A 20,238-nucleotide genomic window follows, 5' to 3' on the forward strand; every position below is an offset into this window, starting at 1 on the left:
GTGAGGGAGCAAGATTTGCCCATTCCTCCTTGCAAAATTGCTCAAGCTGTGCCAGGTTGAGCACAAGTGGAAGACAATCTGGATGTCCTACCGAAGTGCAGCACCTTTCACTTGTCTGCATTAAATTCCATCTGCCATTTTTCAATCCACTTTTCTAGCTGATGTAGATCCCTCTGCAAGCCATGATAGCCTTACTCACTGTCCACTACACCCCCAATCTTGGTGTCAAACACAAATTTGCTGATCCAGTTAACCGCATTATCATCCAGATCATTTATATAGATGACGAACAACAATGGACCCAGCACTGATCCCTGTGGCACTCCACTAGTCCCAGGCCTCCAGTCAGAGATGCAACCATTTACCACCAATCTCTGGGTTCTCTTACAAAGCCAATGCTTAGTGCCATTTACTACCTCATCTTGAATGACCATGTTGGAAAATTATGAAGCCACAACTACACCATGTAGGTCAGTGGAGAAGATTGGCACTTGCAAGAGAGTCTACTGTGACACCAACAGTCACTCTGAGGGAGCTGCAGAAGTCAGTGACTACAACTAGGAATGAAGTTCATGGCTCCACAATCTCTAAGGCCTTGTACAAAAAAAGGGTATTTACGGAAGAGTGGCAAGGAAGAAGCCCTGGCAAAAAAAAAGCCAATCCTTGTCCATAAAGTCTTTGCTGAGCACCACTTATAAAATACTGTAAAGATGTGGAAGAAGGTCTTGTGGTCTGATGAGATAAAGTGGAACATTATGGTATAAATCTAATACTGCACATCAGCCAGGTAACACAATTCCTTCTGTAAAGTATTGTGGAGGTAGCATCATGTTATGGAGATGCTTTTCAGCAGCAAGGACTGGAAATCTGGTCAGGATTGATGGGAAGATGAATACTGCTAAATACAGAGAGATCCTGGAAAAAAACCTGCTAGCCTCTGCCAGAAAACTTAAACTGGGGAAAAGGTTCATCTTTCAGCAGCACACAGCCCAAAGCACATGGCCAGAACAATTATGGAGTGACTTCAAGTGATAAAATTGATGTCCTTGAGTGGCCCAGTCAGGGTGCTGACCTTAACTTGATTAACTATCTCAGGCAAGACATCCAGTGTACTCAACCTGGGCACAGCTTGAGCAATTTTGCAAGGAGGAATGGGCAAATCTTGCTCCATCACATTGTGCAAAGCTAACAGAGACTTGTACAAAAAGACTACTGGCTGTAATAGCTGCGAGAGGTGGTTCAACTGAGTGATGACCAAAGGTGATAAATACTTTTGAATTGGGGACATTTCAGTTCTTCACAATTTTCCCTTTTTTTGGGGCTTTACTGTGAAAAGGGAACATGTGATTCACAAATTAAAATTCATATTTCAATGGATCAAAATCCCTCATTTATGTGAACAAAGAGGTGGAGGTTGAATACCTTTATGACGCACTCTATGATTCAATCACAATTCTCTTTGGTAAACCTTGTTTTTACTGTTAACACATTTTAATTACAAACAATCAAAACAAAATATATTGCCAAGAAAGTAATGATTCAGTGGTACTTAGAAAAGTTGATACCTTTCTGTCATCAAGAAACTACCTGGAGTCATTGTTGTATTCCCCTTAGGCACCTCAGTGATCCCCTGGTATCACTTTATTAATAATTATTGATTTGTAATTTATCAACTAAATGATTCTTATTTGTATGCCGTTCCTTTTGTATATTAAGATCAATTATTATCCCATGTGAATTAAGTTAGCAACTCTATCAAAACACTGTAAGTTATATAAATTAAATCAAAATAAAATCATCCAATTCGTAAATGGGAGTAACTTTTAGCAGTACTAATGATCTGTTTATCATCTTTGTGTTTGTTAAGAAGAAGGATACCTTCTCAATTGGGTATCATCAAATAATTCCAAATTAAATATAAGATGGCCAGAGGCAGAATAAAATCAACATAAAATCCCATAAACACTGGTGTGAACTGTCTAATTTTTAATTCCAGTTGTCCCAGTACCCCCTTCTCCCAGCTTCGGTTAATATTGTTAATTTGATACATTTTTTGGAGCAATTTACTTGTGATTCAATGCCTGAGTTCAAGTTGGCTAAGCTAGTTTGACATCAGGGAGAGGAGTTTCCATTCACTTCAATTTAACTAAGTAGTGATCTCGCTGTGAAATGCCGGCACTGTCAGAACTTCACAAATCAATTTCACATTCCCCTGTGTCATAGAATAGAGAATCAGTGACACTTTATTAAGTTCCCAGAATCATCTCATCACATAACCTATAATTTAGCCATATAAAATTGTCTTGATCTTCTCTGTCAGTATTGAGCAATACAAACCCAATTGATCTTACGTTTGATCATTCTGAATCAGATAGTCTTAGCCAAGAAATGATCAAGATGTTTATAATTGGCATTAGTCCTTTGGGTGGCAAGGCGAGAAGTCAGATGGGGTTGATATTGCTAATCAATGTCTAGTTAGACACTGTCTTAAATTGCATTTGGGATTCACCTCATCAATATTTTCACACAAATGGGAAATCATATTTTTCTACACAGAACTGACAGCAACTGCAAAATAACACACATTGGTCATGGCTTTCAGGATGTGTTGGATTTGCAAACACAAATGACGACTGTTTGTTTTAACAGATTACGAGCCCCCAAGGATAAAGTGCCCAGGGTCCCGTGAGAAGGTGGCAGAACCAGGGAAGGTAACAGCTCGAGTATACTGGGACCCTCCACGAATAAAGGATGTGGTTGATAAATACAGCACAAAGTTAGTGTGAGACGTTGACCCAGTTTTTAGTGTCTGATATTATACTGTTATGACTAATTATATTTCCACAATAGTTGCAGCAGTGGTATCCTAGAGGCAATATTAGGAATAGCCTCTCTAGCCAGTATTAGGCTAGAGGGGCTGTTTCTAATAGTTTAATAATGTTTGGAGGATGTGGGAGGACATTGGGATTAGACTGTGTGGCATGTTAGAGGGTTCAGGGAGCCAGGAAAGAGTGGAGTTAGATTAGATATTTTTGCATTTGGACAAATGATATCTATATCATGGAAAATAAGAAACCAACATATTATAGAGGATGCAAAATAGCCATAGTGGATATTCTCAGTATTTGCTCCAAGGCTCTTTATGGGGTAAATAGAGCTAATGGAATAGGGTTGGCTGCTCACCAGTTTGGCTACAATAGTTCAGCCTATAATGGTTTGTTCTTGATGCATAGCTGAATGACTGCATGACAGTATTGGTCTACAATCTCTAAAATGCTGAGAATGGGGTTGGTTGGGGCAGAGATGGTGTTGGCAAGAAGAGGGTTTGGCTAAACGCAGCTTTGAGTCAGTGGCAGAAAGGACAGTTAATAGATTGAAGAGACCAGTAAGAGGGACAGCTGATGACAGAACTCACAGCAGCAGACTGAAAAAGAGTACTTGTCTGAATAATGGCTTGGGATGGGGGAGGCAGAGGCAGGAACAACTGCGGTAGACCCAACAGTGGTCAATGTGGGAGGGGGCTAAAGGAGGGAATGGCAGTGTCTATCGTCCTATACTGATTAGCACTGACATAGGGAATATACCTGAGTTATTACTTTTCAGATTCTGCTTTCTAGCTTTTCCCGAAATGTAACATGCAGGATCTGAATCAATTTTCTACCTGTGTCATTGGTACTGAAATAGCGGACACCTTCAAGCTGTTCACCCTTCCCTTTCAGGCTTTGCAGCCACTTAGTTACATCCTTGGCCCTGGCACCATGGGGCGAATGCATCCTGTAGTCATGTCCAAGGTCACACAAATACCTGGCAGTTTCCCTAATGATTGAATTCCTGTCTCTTTTGCTCTCTCACTCTTCTCCTTCCCATCTTTCTCAGGTGAACCATCTGCATGTTGCGTTCCTGGCTCCAACTCCTCTGTAGAATCATCATTTCTAACATTGTCCAAAAGTGATAAACTGTTAGAATGTGTTCGGTGTAGAGGAGGCCTGCATGGCCAACTGACCCTAATCTGCCTGGCCATCAGTCATCCTCTCTGCCCATTCATGCTGAATCTGCAGTGTGACCACCTCTCTAAACATGCTGTCCACAAAATTCAGTGACTCCAGCTGCCAAAACAGGGAACTCAAGGTGCTGCAGCCAGAAACTTTCTGTACATGTGGTTGTCTTGAACCCTGGAAGCATCAATCTCTTCTCATGTAGTGCAGGATGAGCATTGCACCCATCTGGTGTTCTGTCTCCCTCACCTTTACTAATAATATAAACTATCAGAGCTTCAGAGGAGATTCACCACCTATATACCTGATTTGTATCAACGTTACACATTGAACCAAACGCCAGTACCAAATTCTCTTAAAGATCCTAATTACCAAAGCCTACACTCTGAAGACTGCTGCACTCAAGACACCACTGTGTAGAAATCTTACTGTAGTTTCTGAACCTACTTTCTTCGTGAAGTTGTTTCACAGTGACACCCCATGGCTAGAATCTGCAAAGGCAGGCACACCCAATCTACATCTCAGTCTTCATAGAACAGAAACTCCAAGGAAATGCTGAAATTCTGTACCCAAATGCCAGTATTTACTCCCTCACAATTAGCAGCTGTGCTTTAATGTCGGGTTCCAATTGGATTCCGTTTGGAGACCATTTCCCCAGCTGTTACAATGATGAATCTGCTCACTGGAATAGCATGGTCATTATTTTAAACTGGGAGAAGCAGCCAAGACAGAGAAGAGTTATTTGCATATTTTAAGTAGATTGACTAAAATAATTTAAGTATGTTCACTATTTTTAATTTCTAATCATTTTAACATTTTGATTGTTGATTGGTTTTTAATGATTTTTATTTAAAAGATACTCAAAAGATTGTCCTTGATAACTTTGACAGCCAACTCAGCTTGGGGACATGGCCTAACCAGCTTTTAAAGTTTCTCTCCTGACCTTTTCACGAGGGGGGCTTATTCAGGGCACCAAACAATGGCAATGTATCACAGCAGGGCATTCATTTGGCACCTCTAAATAACTCATCAGTTTTGCATTCAAATGACAATTAGCTTCCCCATTAATCTCTGCTTGCAATATATTTTGCAATCAAATATTGTGACCCACTAACAAGTTTTAATGTTTAAAAGAAATGATACATTATTATTCTTCGCTATTCCCCTTCATTCTTTCCTGATTCTCAACCCATTCTTACCCTTTAATGATTCTCCATTTTGACCTTTCCTCTATCCTGTTCAATCATTGGGTGAGTTTTTGTTGACTTGGATCCAATCTTATCTAGTTGTTTCTGGTGCTTTTGAATAAATTAGTAATTTGTAGATGTATATGTGTCTAAAGATGTAACCGATCTTAGTACAAGCATGGGTGGGTAGTTATACAGACCAGGATGGAATCAGAAACAATGATCCTCTGGTCTTGTCATCTTTCATTTTTTCAGAAATGTTGCTTCCTCAGAAATTTTCTACGGTTATGATAGACTGCTTGAAGCTGAACACAAATATAATTTCAGACTACTTATATCACATAGGAATTTGGAGAAACAACAAATTAACTTTTTATTTAATATAATGCATTTAATTGCATAACAGTGCTAATGCTTAGCAATAGTTCAACTGAGCTAACAATGCTTTGTTGATGATGTTTGTTTCTACTCAGTGTCTGAGGCTTCTCATTTAAATATCTACCAACAATCAGCTGACATTGGAGGATTCTAGTTGCCCTGAAACCATTTCTCCAGGACTGCAATGTCCTGGTGAAATCTTTCACCATGCTTATTATTGACAACGCCAAGATTTGCAGGGAAGAAATCTAAATGGGAATGCAGAAATACACTTTCAGTGTGCCAACCAGCTTCATGGAGTTTGGTGTTGTGTAGTTGCCGAGAAAATTTTCAACATCATCCTTGCATGCCTTCCATGTGATATTCTCTGGTCTCACTTGAAGTTCTTCATATTGCCTGTCATTGATGACCTGTTAGATTTGTGGACCAACAAAAATGCCTTCCTTAATCTTGGCATCACTTATTCTGGGAAACATCTATCTCAAATACCGAAATCCTTCACCTTCCTTGTTCATCGCTTTTACAAATTTTTCATGAGCCCCAGTTTTATATGAAGAGGAGGCAAATACATCTTGGTTGGGTCTATAACTGGCTTATGTGCCACACTTTTTTGCCCTGGAACCAACTGCGTATGGAGTGGCTAATCCTTTGTAATGTTATGAGATTCTTTAGCATGGTGACAGCAGATTCTGTTCTTTCAGTCTTGAACCCAGTGATTCTGCTTTTGGCTTTGGCAAACCTGAGACTGACCAGTCATTTGACATAGATTGAGTTATCAGATGAGGCTCACTTGACATAAAGGGTTCAAAATCTTGATCAGTATCAGAGTCATTTTCCATTTCTGGCTCGCGTATCTTGGTATTTTTGTCTGCCTCCTTGTTTCTGGTGGCTTCGGTACTGGAAGACTATCGTCATGTGACACAGGTCTCATGACTGAAGGGAGATTGGCGGATTCAGTGGATTTCTTGTTTTTAACAGACACTGTTAAAAGAAATAGCAGTCTGTTGTATGATCCTTCTGCTCTCGCCATATCACTGCGACAGCAAATGGCATTGACTTCCGAGTACCTCAGAGCCAGGCTCTAAGATCGCCAGTGTATGTTGTGCAACAAATGTGAGGAGCCCAGGCTTTGTCTTCGTCACCAATTTTACACCCAAAGTAGGGCTCAAGGGCTTTCTTAGTAAGAGGAGTCATGCTCTGCCTGAGATCTAAATATACACTCGTCACAAATATAACAGAGTATCGTGGCTGTTGCAACATTGGTGAGGCATTTTGCTATCACAAATACTCCTGAAAATACAATTACTTTATCCTAATGTGTACACACAATATGCTATATGCATAGACCATGTGTATCAATGTGATTGCAGACTGATATACATGTAAATGCAATGCATAGAATGATGTGTGAGTGATGTTTTTATAGCCTTTCTAAAACCTGTCCTGCCATGCAGCATCTGCTCTGCCTAAGCATGCCCAGGCATGCCCGGACAAGATAGAGAACTTTTCAGTTTACATTTGTGGGCAACTGTAGGCAATTTTAAAAAAATGGTGCACAATATGGAAATTTCATGGTGATTTTCATGCTCAGCACCCCAAAATCCATATGATACACCGGAAAGTATTCAGGAAGCAAAATCTTTGTTGACCAGTGTAATTGATTAAAATTACTTAATTATTGGAAGGTGGCCAGACCATCGGATCATTATTGTTAGTCTCATACTGGTCTGTATCATATTCCATCCATATTTGAGTGAGTTTCTAGGGACCCTAGGCAGTGTAAATCTCTCTTCACCAGGATGACAGCACTCAATTGTAGATGCATGCTATACATTCCCCCGTCTCTCCCTGACACCCATCTCATCCCAACTTACCTCTTGGTATCAATTAAGACAATTCAAGTGAAAAACTAAACATTGAAAGATCATATTTCTAAGTATTTACTACATTACCTTATATATTGCAATTACAACATTTAAGTTCTTTTGTATCCAATGGAAGAGGCTGCTAAAAAAGAATCCTCTATACATATATTTCTGAGAGTAAGCTGCAACTTTGCAAGAAAACAAATCTTTGAATCACATCTTAGGATTTGCTAAGTATGAGCATAGAGCCCAACAGTTTGTAAAGTGTTTCAGGAAGGAGGTGCCAATTATTGAGTACTAACTGATCTCTTTTCTCTTTAATCCTTCTGCAGAATAATTCTCAAAGGACCATCCCCAGGGTCTGAGTTTGAAAAAGGTGAACACGTTATTCGTTATGTGGCCTATGACAGAGAAAGGAACAAAGCCACTTGTAAATTCACTGTGACAGTTTATGGTAAGTCACCTACTAATAGCACAAGCTGTCTTCATTTTAAGACATTTATGACTCTATTATATGATGGAGCAATCAATCAGAAGTATCTCAAAATAAGAGATATTCAGGAAACGAAAGGTTAGAGAAAGTTGGAAATTCAGTTGCAATGAGCTGAGATCGTGCATAGGCAGTGAAAAACAGATAGGTGTGGAACAGACGTGACATGATGCCATAAAATTAATTATGATAAAGGCAGATTGGAGATTGTCAGGACCAAAATTCTGGTAGGTCTAACTCACTGGCTCATAATCACTGGCTGTTCAAAGCAAAATTCACAGTCTCCTATCCCAAATGTTGAGGATGGAGTCACGTATGTAGTGATAGGGGTAGAGGGTCAACAGTGTCCGGCTCACAAAGCAGGTCTTCTTGCAGACACTGGAACCTCCAAGCACCTGAAGGCATTCTGTAGCTATCTGGTTTGCACGTACCAGGAAGCAGTTACTCCCATGTGGTTATCTGGATTTGACATGGGAATGCCCAGTGCTAAGGCTTGGGTTCCATTGTCATTATTAGTTGGTATAATGAGCAGAATTCCAAAGGTATCTCCAGAATTTCCCAAGATGAAGCTATGGAGTATAGTGGCACCCTTTGGCCCCTTTACTGCATTTTATATTCATGGGGTGGAACAAATATTTTTCATTGTCTAGTTAAGAAAGTGGCAATTTTAGGGTTACAGACAGGTGCCTTTCAGCCTTTGTGAGATATAGAACTCTACGTTGGGCTCCAAAGCATGAAAGATGCTTAAAAGTTTGGAGACATTTCAGAGAAATCAGGAATGTTAAAAAAAAATGTCAAAGCATTATCTTTTCTCTGTCAACTTTGTCTACATTTTGTCCTCTTATTTACCTGATGACTGACTCATGCTGGATAATGATTATACAATCAACCAGTATTTCATCAAAAGGCTATTCATTAAATGAGCTAGCCATAAAAAGGATCTTTTATTGTCAGAATATCACAGCTAAGCTGATGAGTGAGACCAAAGTCAGCAACAAAGGGACATCACTCACACTCATTTAAATAATCATTTTAGATTAGACCATTTACCAGAACATCTGCCTAGGAATAATGTAGAGACTGTATATGATGGAGAGTCAGGTATGCTACTCTTTAAGCATGTGGATTGTTCTAATCCTATATTTCCAAATTAGTCCTTTTAGTTCTGTTAATTGTTTGTTATCTATCTGTTGTTTTTTAACTCTTTATTGTTTGAGTATTTATTTTTATGACAGTTAGAAGATGCCCTCCTCTGAGGCCCCCTGCCAATGCTTACATCACTTGTACATCTGGTGGCAATAATTATGGGGCAACCTGTACTTACACATGTGAAGGAGGCTACGAACTTCGGGGGATCTTCAAACGAGTGTGTCTCTTCAGTCGAAGTTGGTCAGGAATACCCCCATCTTGTGTACGTAAGTGGATTTAATTAGATATTGGGAATATGCGACTTTGTATCCAGCCACCGCAAATAAACAATTGATTTTATAATAGAACTACAGCTTCATGAATTGTAAACAAAAATAAAGTGAAGTATGACTATATCGCTCACAGATTTTTGACTATATAACTTGTATTACATTTACACATATCAAATATTTTTTGAGTTAAGCATAGTTATACTCACACTAAATTTCAGTTCAATGTCCATTATATTGCTGTTATTCAGATACATGACAAAGGAAGATATATACAAATTCTGAACATTTAGTTTTAATTTAATAAGACATTGGAGAAAAGTTCAGCGTAATCTATTATCCAAGTACATGTACAGTATGTCTCCATATACAATCCTGAGATTCGTTTCCTTGTGGGCATACTCTGTAAGTTCAAGAGCATAATAGAATCAATGAATGAGGGGGGACAAACAACCAATGTGCTAAAGACAACAAAATGTACAAATACAAAAGTGAATAATAATAATAAATAATTAAGCAATAAATGTCGAGAACATGAGATGAAGGGTCCTTGAAAGTGAGTCCATAGGTTGTGGAACGGTTCAGTAATGGAGCTAGTGAAGTTGAATAAGGTTATCTCCACTAGTTCAAGTGCCTGATGGTTGGGGGGCAATAACTGCTCCTGAGCCTGGTGGAGTGAGTCCTGAGGCTCCTGTACCTTCCTCCTGATGACAGCAGTGAGAAGAGAGTATGACCTGGGTGGTGGGATCTCTGATGATAGGTGTTGCTATCCTGTGACAACACTCTGTGAAGATGTGCTCTATAGAAGGAGAAGGCTTTACTCGTGATGGGCTTGGGTGTATTCACCACTTTTTGTAGGATTTTCCATTTCTGTACCAAGCTTTGATGCAATCAGTCAATATACTCTCCACCACATGTCTGTAGAAGTTCGCCAAAATATTAGATGTCATGCCAAATCTTTGCAAACTTTTAAGGAAGTACAGACACTGCAGTGTTTTCTACGTAATTGCACTTACATGCTGGGCGCAGGGCAGGTCCTCTGAAATAATATCACCGAGGAATTTAATGCTGCTGACCACTCCATCTTTCATCCCTCAATGAGGAGTGGTTCATGGATCTCCAGTTTCCTCCTCATGAAGTCAATAATCTGCTCCTTGGTCTTGTTGACATTGAGTGAGAGGTTGTTGTTATGGCGCCACTCAGTCAAATTTACAATCTAACTCCTGTTGATACATCACCTTTGATTTGGCCTAGGACAGTGGTGTCATCAGCAAACTTAAATATGGCACTGGAACTGTACTTAGCCACACAGTCATAAATGTAAAGCAAGTCGAGCAAGGGCTAAGCACACAGCCTGGTGGTGCACTTGTGCTGATGGAGATGGTGGAGATGTTTTCGCCAATCTGAACTGACTAGTGTCTGCAACTGAGGAAATCGAGGATCCAATTGCACAAGGGGAAATAGGTCTTGAAATTTATGGCACTTTCCAACATTACATCTAGACTGCAGGACCACTGGAAAATGATGCTGGAGAGGTAGTAATGGGGTCAAGGAAATGGCAGACATACTGAATAAATACTTTGCAACTATCTTCACTGTGGAAGACACTAGCAGTATGCTGGAATGTCCAGAGTGTCAGGGGCAGAAGTGCATGAAGTTGCTCTTACTACGGAGAAAGTTCTTTGGAAACCAAAAGGTCTGAATGTAGATAAATCACCTGGACCAGATGGCATAAAACCCAGGGTGCTAAAAGAGGTGGCTGAAGAGATTGTGGAGGCATTAGTAATGATCTTTCAAGAATTAATCGATCCTGGCATGGTTCCGCAGGACTGGAAAATTGCAAATGTCACTCCATTCGTCAAGAAGGGAGAGAGGCAGAAGAAAGGAGATTACAGGCTAGTTAGTCTGATCTCAGTGGTTGGGAAGATGTTGGAGTTGATTGTTAAGGATGTGGATTCAGGGTACTTGGAGGCATATGATAAAATAGGCTGTAGTCGGCATGGTTTTCTTATGAGAATATCTTGCCTGACAAATCTGTTGGAGTTCTTTGAAGAAATAACAAGCAGGATAGACAAAGGAGAATTGGTTGATGTTGTGTACTTGGATTTTCAGAAGGCCTTTGACAAGGTGCCACACATGAGGCTGCTTGACAAATTAAGAGCCCATGATATTACAGGAAAGATACTAGCATGGATAGAGCATTGGCTGATTGGTAGGAGACAAAGAGTGAGAATAAAAAGGGCTTTTTCTGGTTGGCTGTTGGTGACTAGCGGTGTTCCTCAGGGGTCTGTGATAGGATTGCTTCTTTTTACATTATATGCCAATGATTTTAATGGTGGATTTGTGGCCAGGTTTGCAGATAATGATGGGTGGAGGAGCAGGTAGTGTTGAGGAAACAGGGAGTCTGCAGAAGGACTTAGATAGATTGGACAAATGGACAGAGAAATGTCAGATAGAATATGGTACAGTGAAAGGTATGGTTATGCACTTTAGTAGAATAAAGATATAGACTTTTTTTAAAATGGTGAGAACAAAGGGACTTGAAATTCCTTCTGTAGGATTCCCTGAAAGTTAACTTGCAGGTTGATTTGGTGGTGAGGAAGGCAAATGCAATGTTAGCATTCACTTCTAGAGGGCTAGCATATACTGTAAGAGCAAGGATGTAATGCTGAGGCTTTATAAGGTAATGGGCAGACTGAACTTGGAGTATGGTGAGCTGTTTTGGGCCCCTTATCTAAGAAAAATATGCTGGCTTTGGATAGGTTCCAGGGAGGTTCACAAAAATGATTGGGAATGAAAGGGTTAACATATAGGAGCATTTGATGGCTCTGGGTCTGTATTTACTGGAGTTTAAAAGAATGAGAGGAGTACCTCATTGAAACCTATAGAATATGGAAAGGTCCAAAAAGAGTGGATGTTGGGAGGATGTTTTCTATAGTGGGTGAGTCTAGAAAAGACTCACTGCAGAATAAAGAGACATCCATATTGAACAGAGATGATGAGAAATTTCTTTAGCCTGAGGGCAGTGAACCTGTGCAGTTTATTACCATAGACCAGAGGTTCCCAACCTTTTTTTTATGCCATGGACCAGTACCATCAAACGAGGCGTCCATGGAACCCAGGTTTGACCCCCTGCCCTAGACGGCTGTGGAGGCCAAGTTATTGAGTATATTTAAATTGGAGGTTGATAGGTTCTTGATTAGCTCTGGTGTCAAAGGTTGCAGGGAGAAGGTAGGAGAACAGGGTGGAGAGGGATAATAAATCATCCACGATGGAATGATGGAACAGACGTGATGGGCCAAATGGCCTAATTCTGCGGCTAAGTCTTTTGGTCTAAATATGTGTTGCTGTCTGATGGTCAAAACTTACTGAGCCAGGCCTTCCATACAGAATTAACACCTATGATCTCACCAATCCCAGACTTATTTGATCTCGATCCTGGAGCAGTCTAAACTCTGGCAACATTGCCTGAGCAGGGCTATGCCTTTATATTCATATTGAAGCTATGTGCTTGAAAGCTATGAAAGCCAGAAGGGCTCTACTTCCAGCTATAGCAGCTGCCCAAGTAGAGGGATTTTCAATCATTTTGAAATGGCTGCAATATTTTGTGACTGTTTGTTTCATTTTAATAGTTTGAAAAATAATAATTAAAATGAGTTAAAAGCATGTAATTTAAAACATTAAACTAAACGGAAGTAGTTCAAACAGAAAGGTACCTTCTCCTACTTTAGTATTAGCAACTCCTCTGTAGATCTGTCTAAGCAAGGTGGAGCTTCATTAATGGATTCTATGAGGAATTGAGTAGCAAAGTGAAGTTACAGATTGGATCTTCCAAAGTCGACATATGAGTGTCAAGTACCTTGCATGTTCCATTTAATAAGTAAATTCCAACAGGTCTGCTTGGAAGTGTAGACATTTATCTGCAAAATCCCAGTTTAGAAATCAATACACATCAAAAAATGTTAAAGTCCCCCTGATGACCAACACTTGTTTCTGCACCTTTCCATAGTCTGTCTATGTACCTGTTCCTCCACCCCTCATTGGCTATTAGGGGTTTTATAGATTAATTTCGTCAGTGCCATGCAGGTTTAGCTAAAGCCAGATGGATTGTTTATACCCATGTGTATAACTCTGGCTGTTCGCTTATCAAAGTTGAGTTGAAAGATGGTTATGTCAGATCTGTGCACCCTATGAACATATTCCTCCCTAATCCAGTCTTAAATAGTTCAGACAAAATTGACTCCAGGTAACAACCAAACCCTATTCTTTTAAAATCCTTTGGATAATATTCCACAAAATTTGTAATGGACTGGATATTGCACACCACACCAGGAAGCAAAATGAAGATGTAACTGTTTTTGAAGAATTAGTTTAGGGGCGCCTTGGACAAAAGAGCATTTAAACATCTCTGAAAATAACCAGCAGGTGGCAGTGCTGAAGAGAGAGGCTGATGCTATTATTTAAATAGTCTTTATTTGAATTTAGTCAGAAGTGTTGATCTACTGGCCTATATAAAACCATGCAATGAGTTAAACATCTTCTGAAAAAATCACCTGAGTCAGAAGCTTTCTTCAATATTTTTAATGAGATCCTACTTCTGAGAAGATACTGCTTTTCAAGGGTAAATAAAAAGTGGATGGATATGGATGTCTTTCTACCGTGCATTTCAAGTCAAAATCCAAATTAAACTGCATGGGAAATTATGTAAAAAAACAGTTTAGGGTTCTTCTCCCCCTAGTAGGGGGGTGGGGTGTATACCCCTTAACAAGGGTATGTAAATATGGAATAACAGAGTGCCACCTGGGTGTCAAAAGTGTGGAAATGTAAAGACCGTAATGGAAACATTTGTAAAGGATTGAGAGTCATTGAATAGTTTATTGTACATAATTTTATTTTTGAATAAAGTATATTTTGTTTAAAAAAAACAGCTTACGTACAGGAAGTGATTCATGCAAAAGTGATGCATACAAAACAAACAGCATCTTTAGAGGCAATGATAGCTAGTGACTTGCTTCAAAGGTACCTAAATATTGAAACTTGAAGTAAATAGTGCCCCAGGTCACTACTATACTTTTCCCAGTTGATTATCCAGTTTTCCCTTAGGCAGCTGAAATATTTTACAAAGTAGTTTTGCTACTCCTTCCCAAATGAAACTTTGTTATCTCTCTCTGCAGTCATATTTCTGCTATTTTAAATGTCAACTGCAGTGGAGTAGGAAGCCTGTGATCAGATCCAAAGTGACTGGTGGAGAAAATCTCTGTCAGGTGCTATAATAGTCAATAAATAGTCCTATTACATTTTTCTCTGCTTCAGATCCCAGATGACTCCCACTTGTCATGCTAAAGTGTATTTTGGACCATCTTCATTGTATCAGATGGCCCCCACTCTTGTTTTATCGATTCACTTCATTTTGGTCAAGTTGTATTAGACAGCAATTCTTGTCATTTTAATGTCACCTCCAGTCTCTAATCTCACATGGCTTCCCTGAGCAGCATTTAAATAGAGATTTTGATTTTAGCCATGTGTAAGATTTGCGCCCTTTTACCATTAATCAGTTCAGGAAATATACCATTAAATAATCACAGTGCAAAAGCAGGTCTGTGGTCATTAAGGATGGGTAATGTTCTGTGTTTTATTGCATTGCATTGAACTGTCCAAACTGAATGTGTCCTGAACTGGAAGATATGTGTGTAATTGTTCCACTTTGGCTAGATCTTCACAACTGCATAAACCAAGGATATTCAGCACATAGCTAATGTGTGACGGTTAGATAGGTATGGCCATGCACTTACACACCCATCCACTCTTACTCCATGCAATTTCTGTAACAAGCTTCCTACAACTAATGAAACACACCATGAATGAGATCACATGGTAACAATTTTTTTCTTTAAGGAATTCAGATTAACGTTGATGTGAACTCAGCAGCTGCTCTCTTGGACCAGTTTTATGAAATGCAGCACCTCCTCATCATTTCCTCTCCGAGTGCATCTGACACTCACTACAGAATGCAGATAAACTTGCTGCAGGTGAGCTCAGGGATGGCTGAAATCAATATTGCCACGAATATTTCTGTCTTTTTTCAGGTGGAAGGAACCCTCCCTGATAATAACTGTATGTTGAATTCACATAAATTTTTGTCATTTTAGAATTCAAAATCTTTTGACTATGAGTGAAATACCGTTTGTGTCATCTCAAAGTAGCAGTTTGCCAACTAACTTTCCATGGTTAAGAAATCCCTTTTGAATATCTAATGCCAATATCTGGATGGAATTATGTTTCCACAGAAAGTTATTTTTCTAGTAAAGCAGGTTATTGGTTATGTAGGACTGTGCTCTATTTATTTTGTCAGGAGAATAACACTATTGGAGATGATGACTCTATTGCTTTCTTGCCAATCTTGATTTGCCAGAGGCTTGTGTCTCTTACTTTAAAATCACTTGGGACAATCAGTTTGTCTTGCAAGAGGATATAGACAAATGTTTTCCAAGTCCAGAGTAATGTCCTTTTCAGCAATACCTGTAGCTTTCAAGGTTGAGGTACATGCCCTGATGATAGTGGTGTGATAGTTTGGTGCTTAGATGATTCAGAGCAATGCATTTATCCCACATGGGGACATGACATCAGACTGACTCAGCACTGATGGAAAAGCACACCCACAAGGACAATGTTCCACCTTTAGGTTAACTTTCCAGAAGAAGGTGTAGCCACCAGCTTGTTCGTTAGAGCTGCCCAGTTTCTGCCCGTCTCACTCTGAGCAGAAAAGCCATGGCTTCCTGAGCTATCATAAGAGTGATGGCCAGCCTGTAACTGTTGAGACTGCCAGGGACACTTCTGATATTCTGGGTCCCCATCTTCGTATTGAGGTCTTGGGACAATTGACAATAAAATTCCGATATTTTTTGTATGATCTGTTGCACTGTAGGATAGTTGTTGTATCCAAGCTGCAGTATAGATATGACAGAGCACGGTGGTAAGGGAGACCCAAGTGGACTCCAGATTGGAGGTTAATGCACATACTGCTGGACATATATTGTACTTAACAGCACAAAATTCAAGTTTATTCAGTACATACACACTTGCGTTCATACAAGATGGTCTCAAGCACAGAAGATCTTGCCTACCTCCTCCTTCCTACTCCCCCCACAATCTCTCACCAACTTTCTTACTTTTCTCACCATGATTCCACCTTAACTTCCTCTCTTTCACCGATTCCCATCACCTGACTCTCCATCTGACCCACTTACCTCCACTACCCTTGCACAATCCTTCCTCCTTCCTTCCCTATGCTGGGCACCCTTCCCCTCTTTCTCCTGTTACGTACCCTGTAACTGGGTGTCTTACCAGCAAAGATAGAAGTATCCGTTGAAGTCTGGTACTATTATCAAAACAGTGTTTATTAGTAAAATATACAAATCAATATCAACAATGCAAATATACAGATAATACACATTAGCAATACTAAACCTAAAAGTGTGGGTATAATAATAATCAATAATAAACAAACTCTATCGATGTCTAGGGGATAATGAATTGTCATATGTGAATATAAAGTTCGGTTCAGTTCATACAGGCTGAGGTAGTTGTTGGTTGATGTGTTGTAATTGTTGGGGGGGGGAAGGGGAAGAGAGAGAGAGAGGGAGAGGGAGAGGGAGAGATCAAACAGTGACTGCCAGTCAAACCTTCCTTTATGTTCTTGATCTGTTGATGTGTTGTTGTGGCCATTCAGGTATGACCCCTCTGTCCTTTAGCTAGACCGTTCTTCTATGGTGGACTCGTCACCCAGGCAAGGGTGGACACACACACAAGCCCCCACCGGCCTCGCTATAAACACTGTGAGTTAAAATTGACCGATCCTTCGTTCGGTCTTTGATGCCCCACACTTTCTCGTGGGTTCCAACACTTAAGCAGTGCTCACTAGTGTGTCTCCTGGTACATCTTGGTGTGTCTGAGGGGTGTCTCCCCAGACCTCACTTTTATCCCTACTCACGGGGTCTCAGGTGTCAATCAGTTTTGAAAGGCTTAGCCCATCAAACCAGCCCACTCCGGCTGTCCACTGAGGAATTTTAATGAACAGAATAGTACCAAGTAAACAGCCCTTCTCAGAAGCCATAAGTCTTACAGGAGTCATAATATGGTGGAACAACAAGTCTCTCTTTCCCGGTGTTATCTCTCCCTTGTCTGAAGCAAATATTCCAATTCCAGTATGTTTTTGTTCCATCTCTTTCTCTCTCATTAGCAGCATGGCAACAGTAACGGTTTGTAATTCTCCCAGGGGAGGGGGACATGGGCAACCCTGCACCCTTCTGCCCATCAGAGCTGTTCATCCTTCATAACACCCCCATCCTTCTAGGAATTTTCACCAAAGGGGAAAATTAACTAGTACAGCGTTTTACAGGATTACAGAGTTTAGCAAAAATACAGAAGTGTTTTTAACTACAAAGCAATACAGATATACATTCAACTTAGCATCTAGATAAACAGTCAGCGATTACATTGTCACTTCCTTTAATATGTTGTATCTGAATATCTTGTATCTTAATAAATTCCTGTAGCATCAGACTCCAATTAAATCACCACCTATTTTTTCCTCTTTCGTCAGCAAAAAAAAACTAAAGGGTTGTGATCTTAGCTTAAGTGTATATTACAACATGTGAACTAATACAGGTGTGATTATACTGTGGTACATTACAGAAGTTTGTGCAAATACTAATCTCTATTTTACTTTTAAACTTAACAGTCAATCTTCCATGATGTTTTTATCTTTCACATGCTTTGTCAAAATCCCTCAAAACCAGATCCTGTGGCATTTGTCAACCTTTTCCTCTTTTCCACTTTACTCTCACATGGTTAGCTTGCTCACCAGTGTGGAATAAGCTTTCACATACTCCTTTCATAGGAGTTATCTTATCACCAATGTTTTCCAAACTTAGCCTATTTTCCGAACTTGCACACAATTCTTTATTTTTGAGCAAGTCATTAATTTTATCTTCAGGACCCTTCATTCTGTTAGTTTTCAGTTTAACATCTGCAAGTTGTTTACCTTTAAATTCCAAAACAAACTGTAATTGATTCACAGGCACCTCGTTAACAAGCCATTGTTCCTTCAGCCTGGTTACTGCTTCTAAAACCAATTCAGACTTTAAATTTTCTTTATTCAATTTAGGAACAACACTTTTCCCTTCTCCTTCAATAATATTCACATCACCAGCTTTCATCTCCTCACTAACTTTTAACACACCTTCTAACACAAACAACTGAGAATTCTCACTCTCCACTGGTACCAAGGTTAACCCTTTCTTCACTGAACCAAGTCCATCTGACCCAAAAGGACTACATTCCTTTACAACTAAATCAGATACCTCAGACTTTTCCTGAGTTTCAATACTAGGTTCAGTACTCTGTGACTCCACATCCTTCACATCCTGAACACACTCAAACAGGACATCTACCTCTTCCAGGCTTTCCATACCAGTCCCTTTTCCAAATTCTAAGTTCCCCTGTTCCTCCCGGTTACTCTCTGGGCAACTCCCATCCGGAGCAAACTCAACCCTGCGGGTTAAAACAACTTCACCTGCTAACCCAGCAGACTCCTTCAAGGTAATGGCATCCTTTTCATCTAGGACTGCCCTTATATCATTATCGGGAACACATTTAAATTTTCAACTTCAAACTGCTCTGTCAAGCCAGACAGATAATCCATGTCCAACCCTGGACCTTCTAACTGCCTTATCTGTTTCTCATCTTTACTCTGTGCCTCTATAAATTCCCTCTTGGCTAAGGGTAGGTCTACCTCCTCTCCTTTACTCTCTTTCACCTCCCTATTCTCCGCTTTACCATCCCCTACCCCCTCTTGGTACAGGGTCGGTAAAAACGTCTCAGCCAAATCAACACTGGACTCATTTAAACTGTCCTCTTTCTCAGCCGCCTTTCTCGACATGCTGCGAGTGATCGCGCATGCGGGATAGATCTTAGAATCCAGGGGCGGGTCCTCAGCCCTCACTGGCTTGCTCGTCAATTTCACTGCTGCACACACGTCACCACCTGCTAAATCATTACCAAGAAGGACGTCCACGCCGTCTCTCGGTAATTCTGACCGCTCCCCTACTTCGACTGGTCCAGATACCAGGTCACATTTTATAATGATCCCATGCAAAGGCACAGCTTCTGTCCCTTCTGAAATAAATTTCTCATGCCCCTCTCGTACTCTATCTACCTTTGCCTTCCTCGTCAATTTGCTGATCTACTCAATACATCCTGTAGGGACTGCCGTTTTCCCTTTTTCTGTCTCCTTCTTTGGAGCAAAGCACTTAGATGCAATATGACCAACCTTTCCACAATTATAACAGGTCAAGCCAGGAACCTTCCTGCCAACCTGCTTGTCCTCCTCCTCACCTTTTCCACTAGCTCCCGGCTTATTCTCGACCTTAGCCAGTGGGCTTTCTTTACCATCCCTACAGCCTTTCTGGTAACTCTTATTTGAGGAAAACTTTGTCTTGTGGGTTAGGGCATATTCATCTGCGAACCTAGCAAATTCCGATATAGACTTATTCGGCTTCTCGTTCAGATACATCCTGATATTATCCAAAATACAACCTTTAAATTCCTCAATCAGAATTAATTCTCTGAAACGATGGAAATCCTCCTCCACCTTTTTTGCAGCACAACAGTGATCCAAGAGCACACCCTTCTCATAGGTAAACTCTGTATATGTCTGATTGCACAGTTTCTTTAAATCTCTGAACTTTTGTCTATACGCCTCAGGTACCAACTCATAGGCCCAAAGGATAGCCTGCTTTACCTCCTCATAATCCTCAGACTCCCCCTTGGACAATGCCGCATATGCCCGTTGAGCCTTCCCTTTTAATACACTTTGTAACAATGCCACCCACTGATCTCTGGGCC

At 40.2% G+C, this 20,238-nt stretch overlaps 1 protein-coding gene across 2 annotated transcripts in view; it reads left to right on the plus strand.

Annotated features, from left to right (window-relative positions):
- Positions 1 to 20,238, plus strand: part of LOC140734385 (sushi repeat-containing protein SRPX2-like) — an 87,353-nt gene that overhangs the window by 59,614 nt on the left and 7,501 nt on the right. For both annotated transcript variants that reach the window (XM_073058264.1, XM_073058265.1), the window contains 4 exons: positions 2,650 to 2,776; positions 7,758 to 7,879; positions 9,151 to 9,330; positions 15,229 to 15,362. In XM_073058264.1, the coding sequence (XP_072914365.1) occupies positions 2,650 to 2,776; positions 7,758 to 7,879; positions 9,151 to 9,330; positions 15,229 to 15,362 (563 nt within the window). The remainder of the gene's footprint in view (positions 1 to 2,649; positions 2,777 to 7,757; positions 7,880 to 9,150; positions 9,331 to 15,228; positions 15,363 to 20,238) is intronic.

This window comes from Hemitrygon akajei, chromosome 10 (genome assembly GCF_048418815.1).
Source record: "Hemitrygon akajei chromosome 10, sHemAka1.3, whole genome shotgun sequence".
Classification (NCBI taxonomy): Eukaryota; Metazoa; Chordata; class Chondrichthyes; order Myliobatiformes; family Dasyatidae; genus Hemitrygon; species Hemitrygon akajei.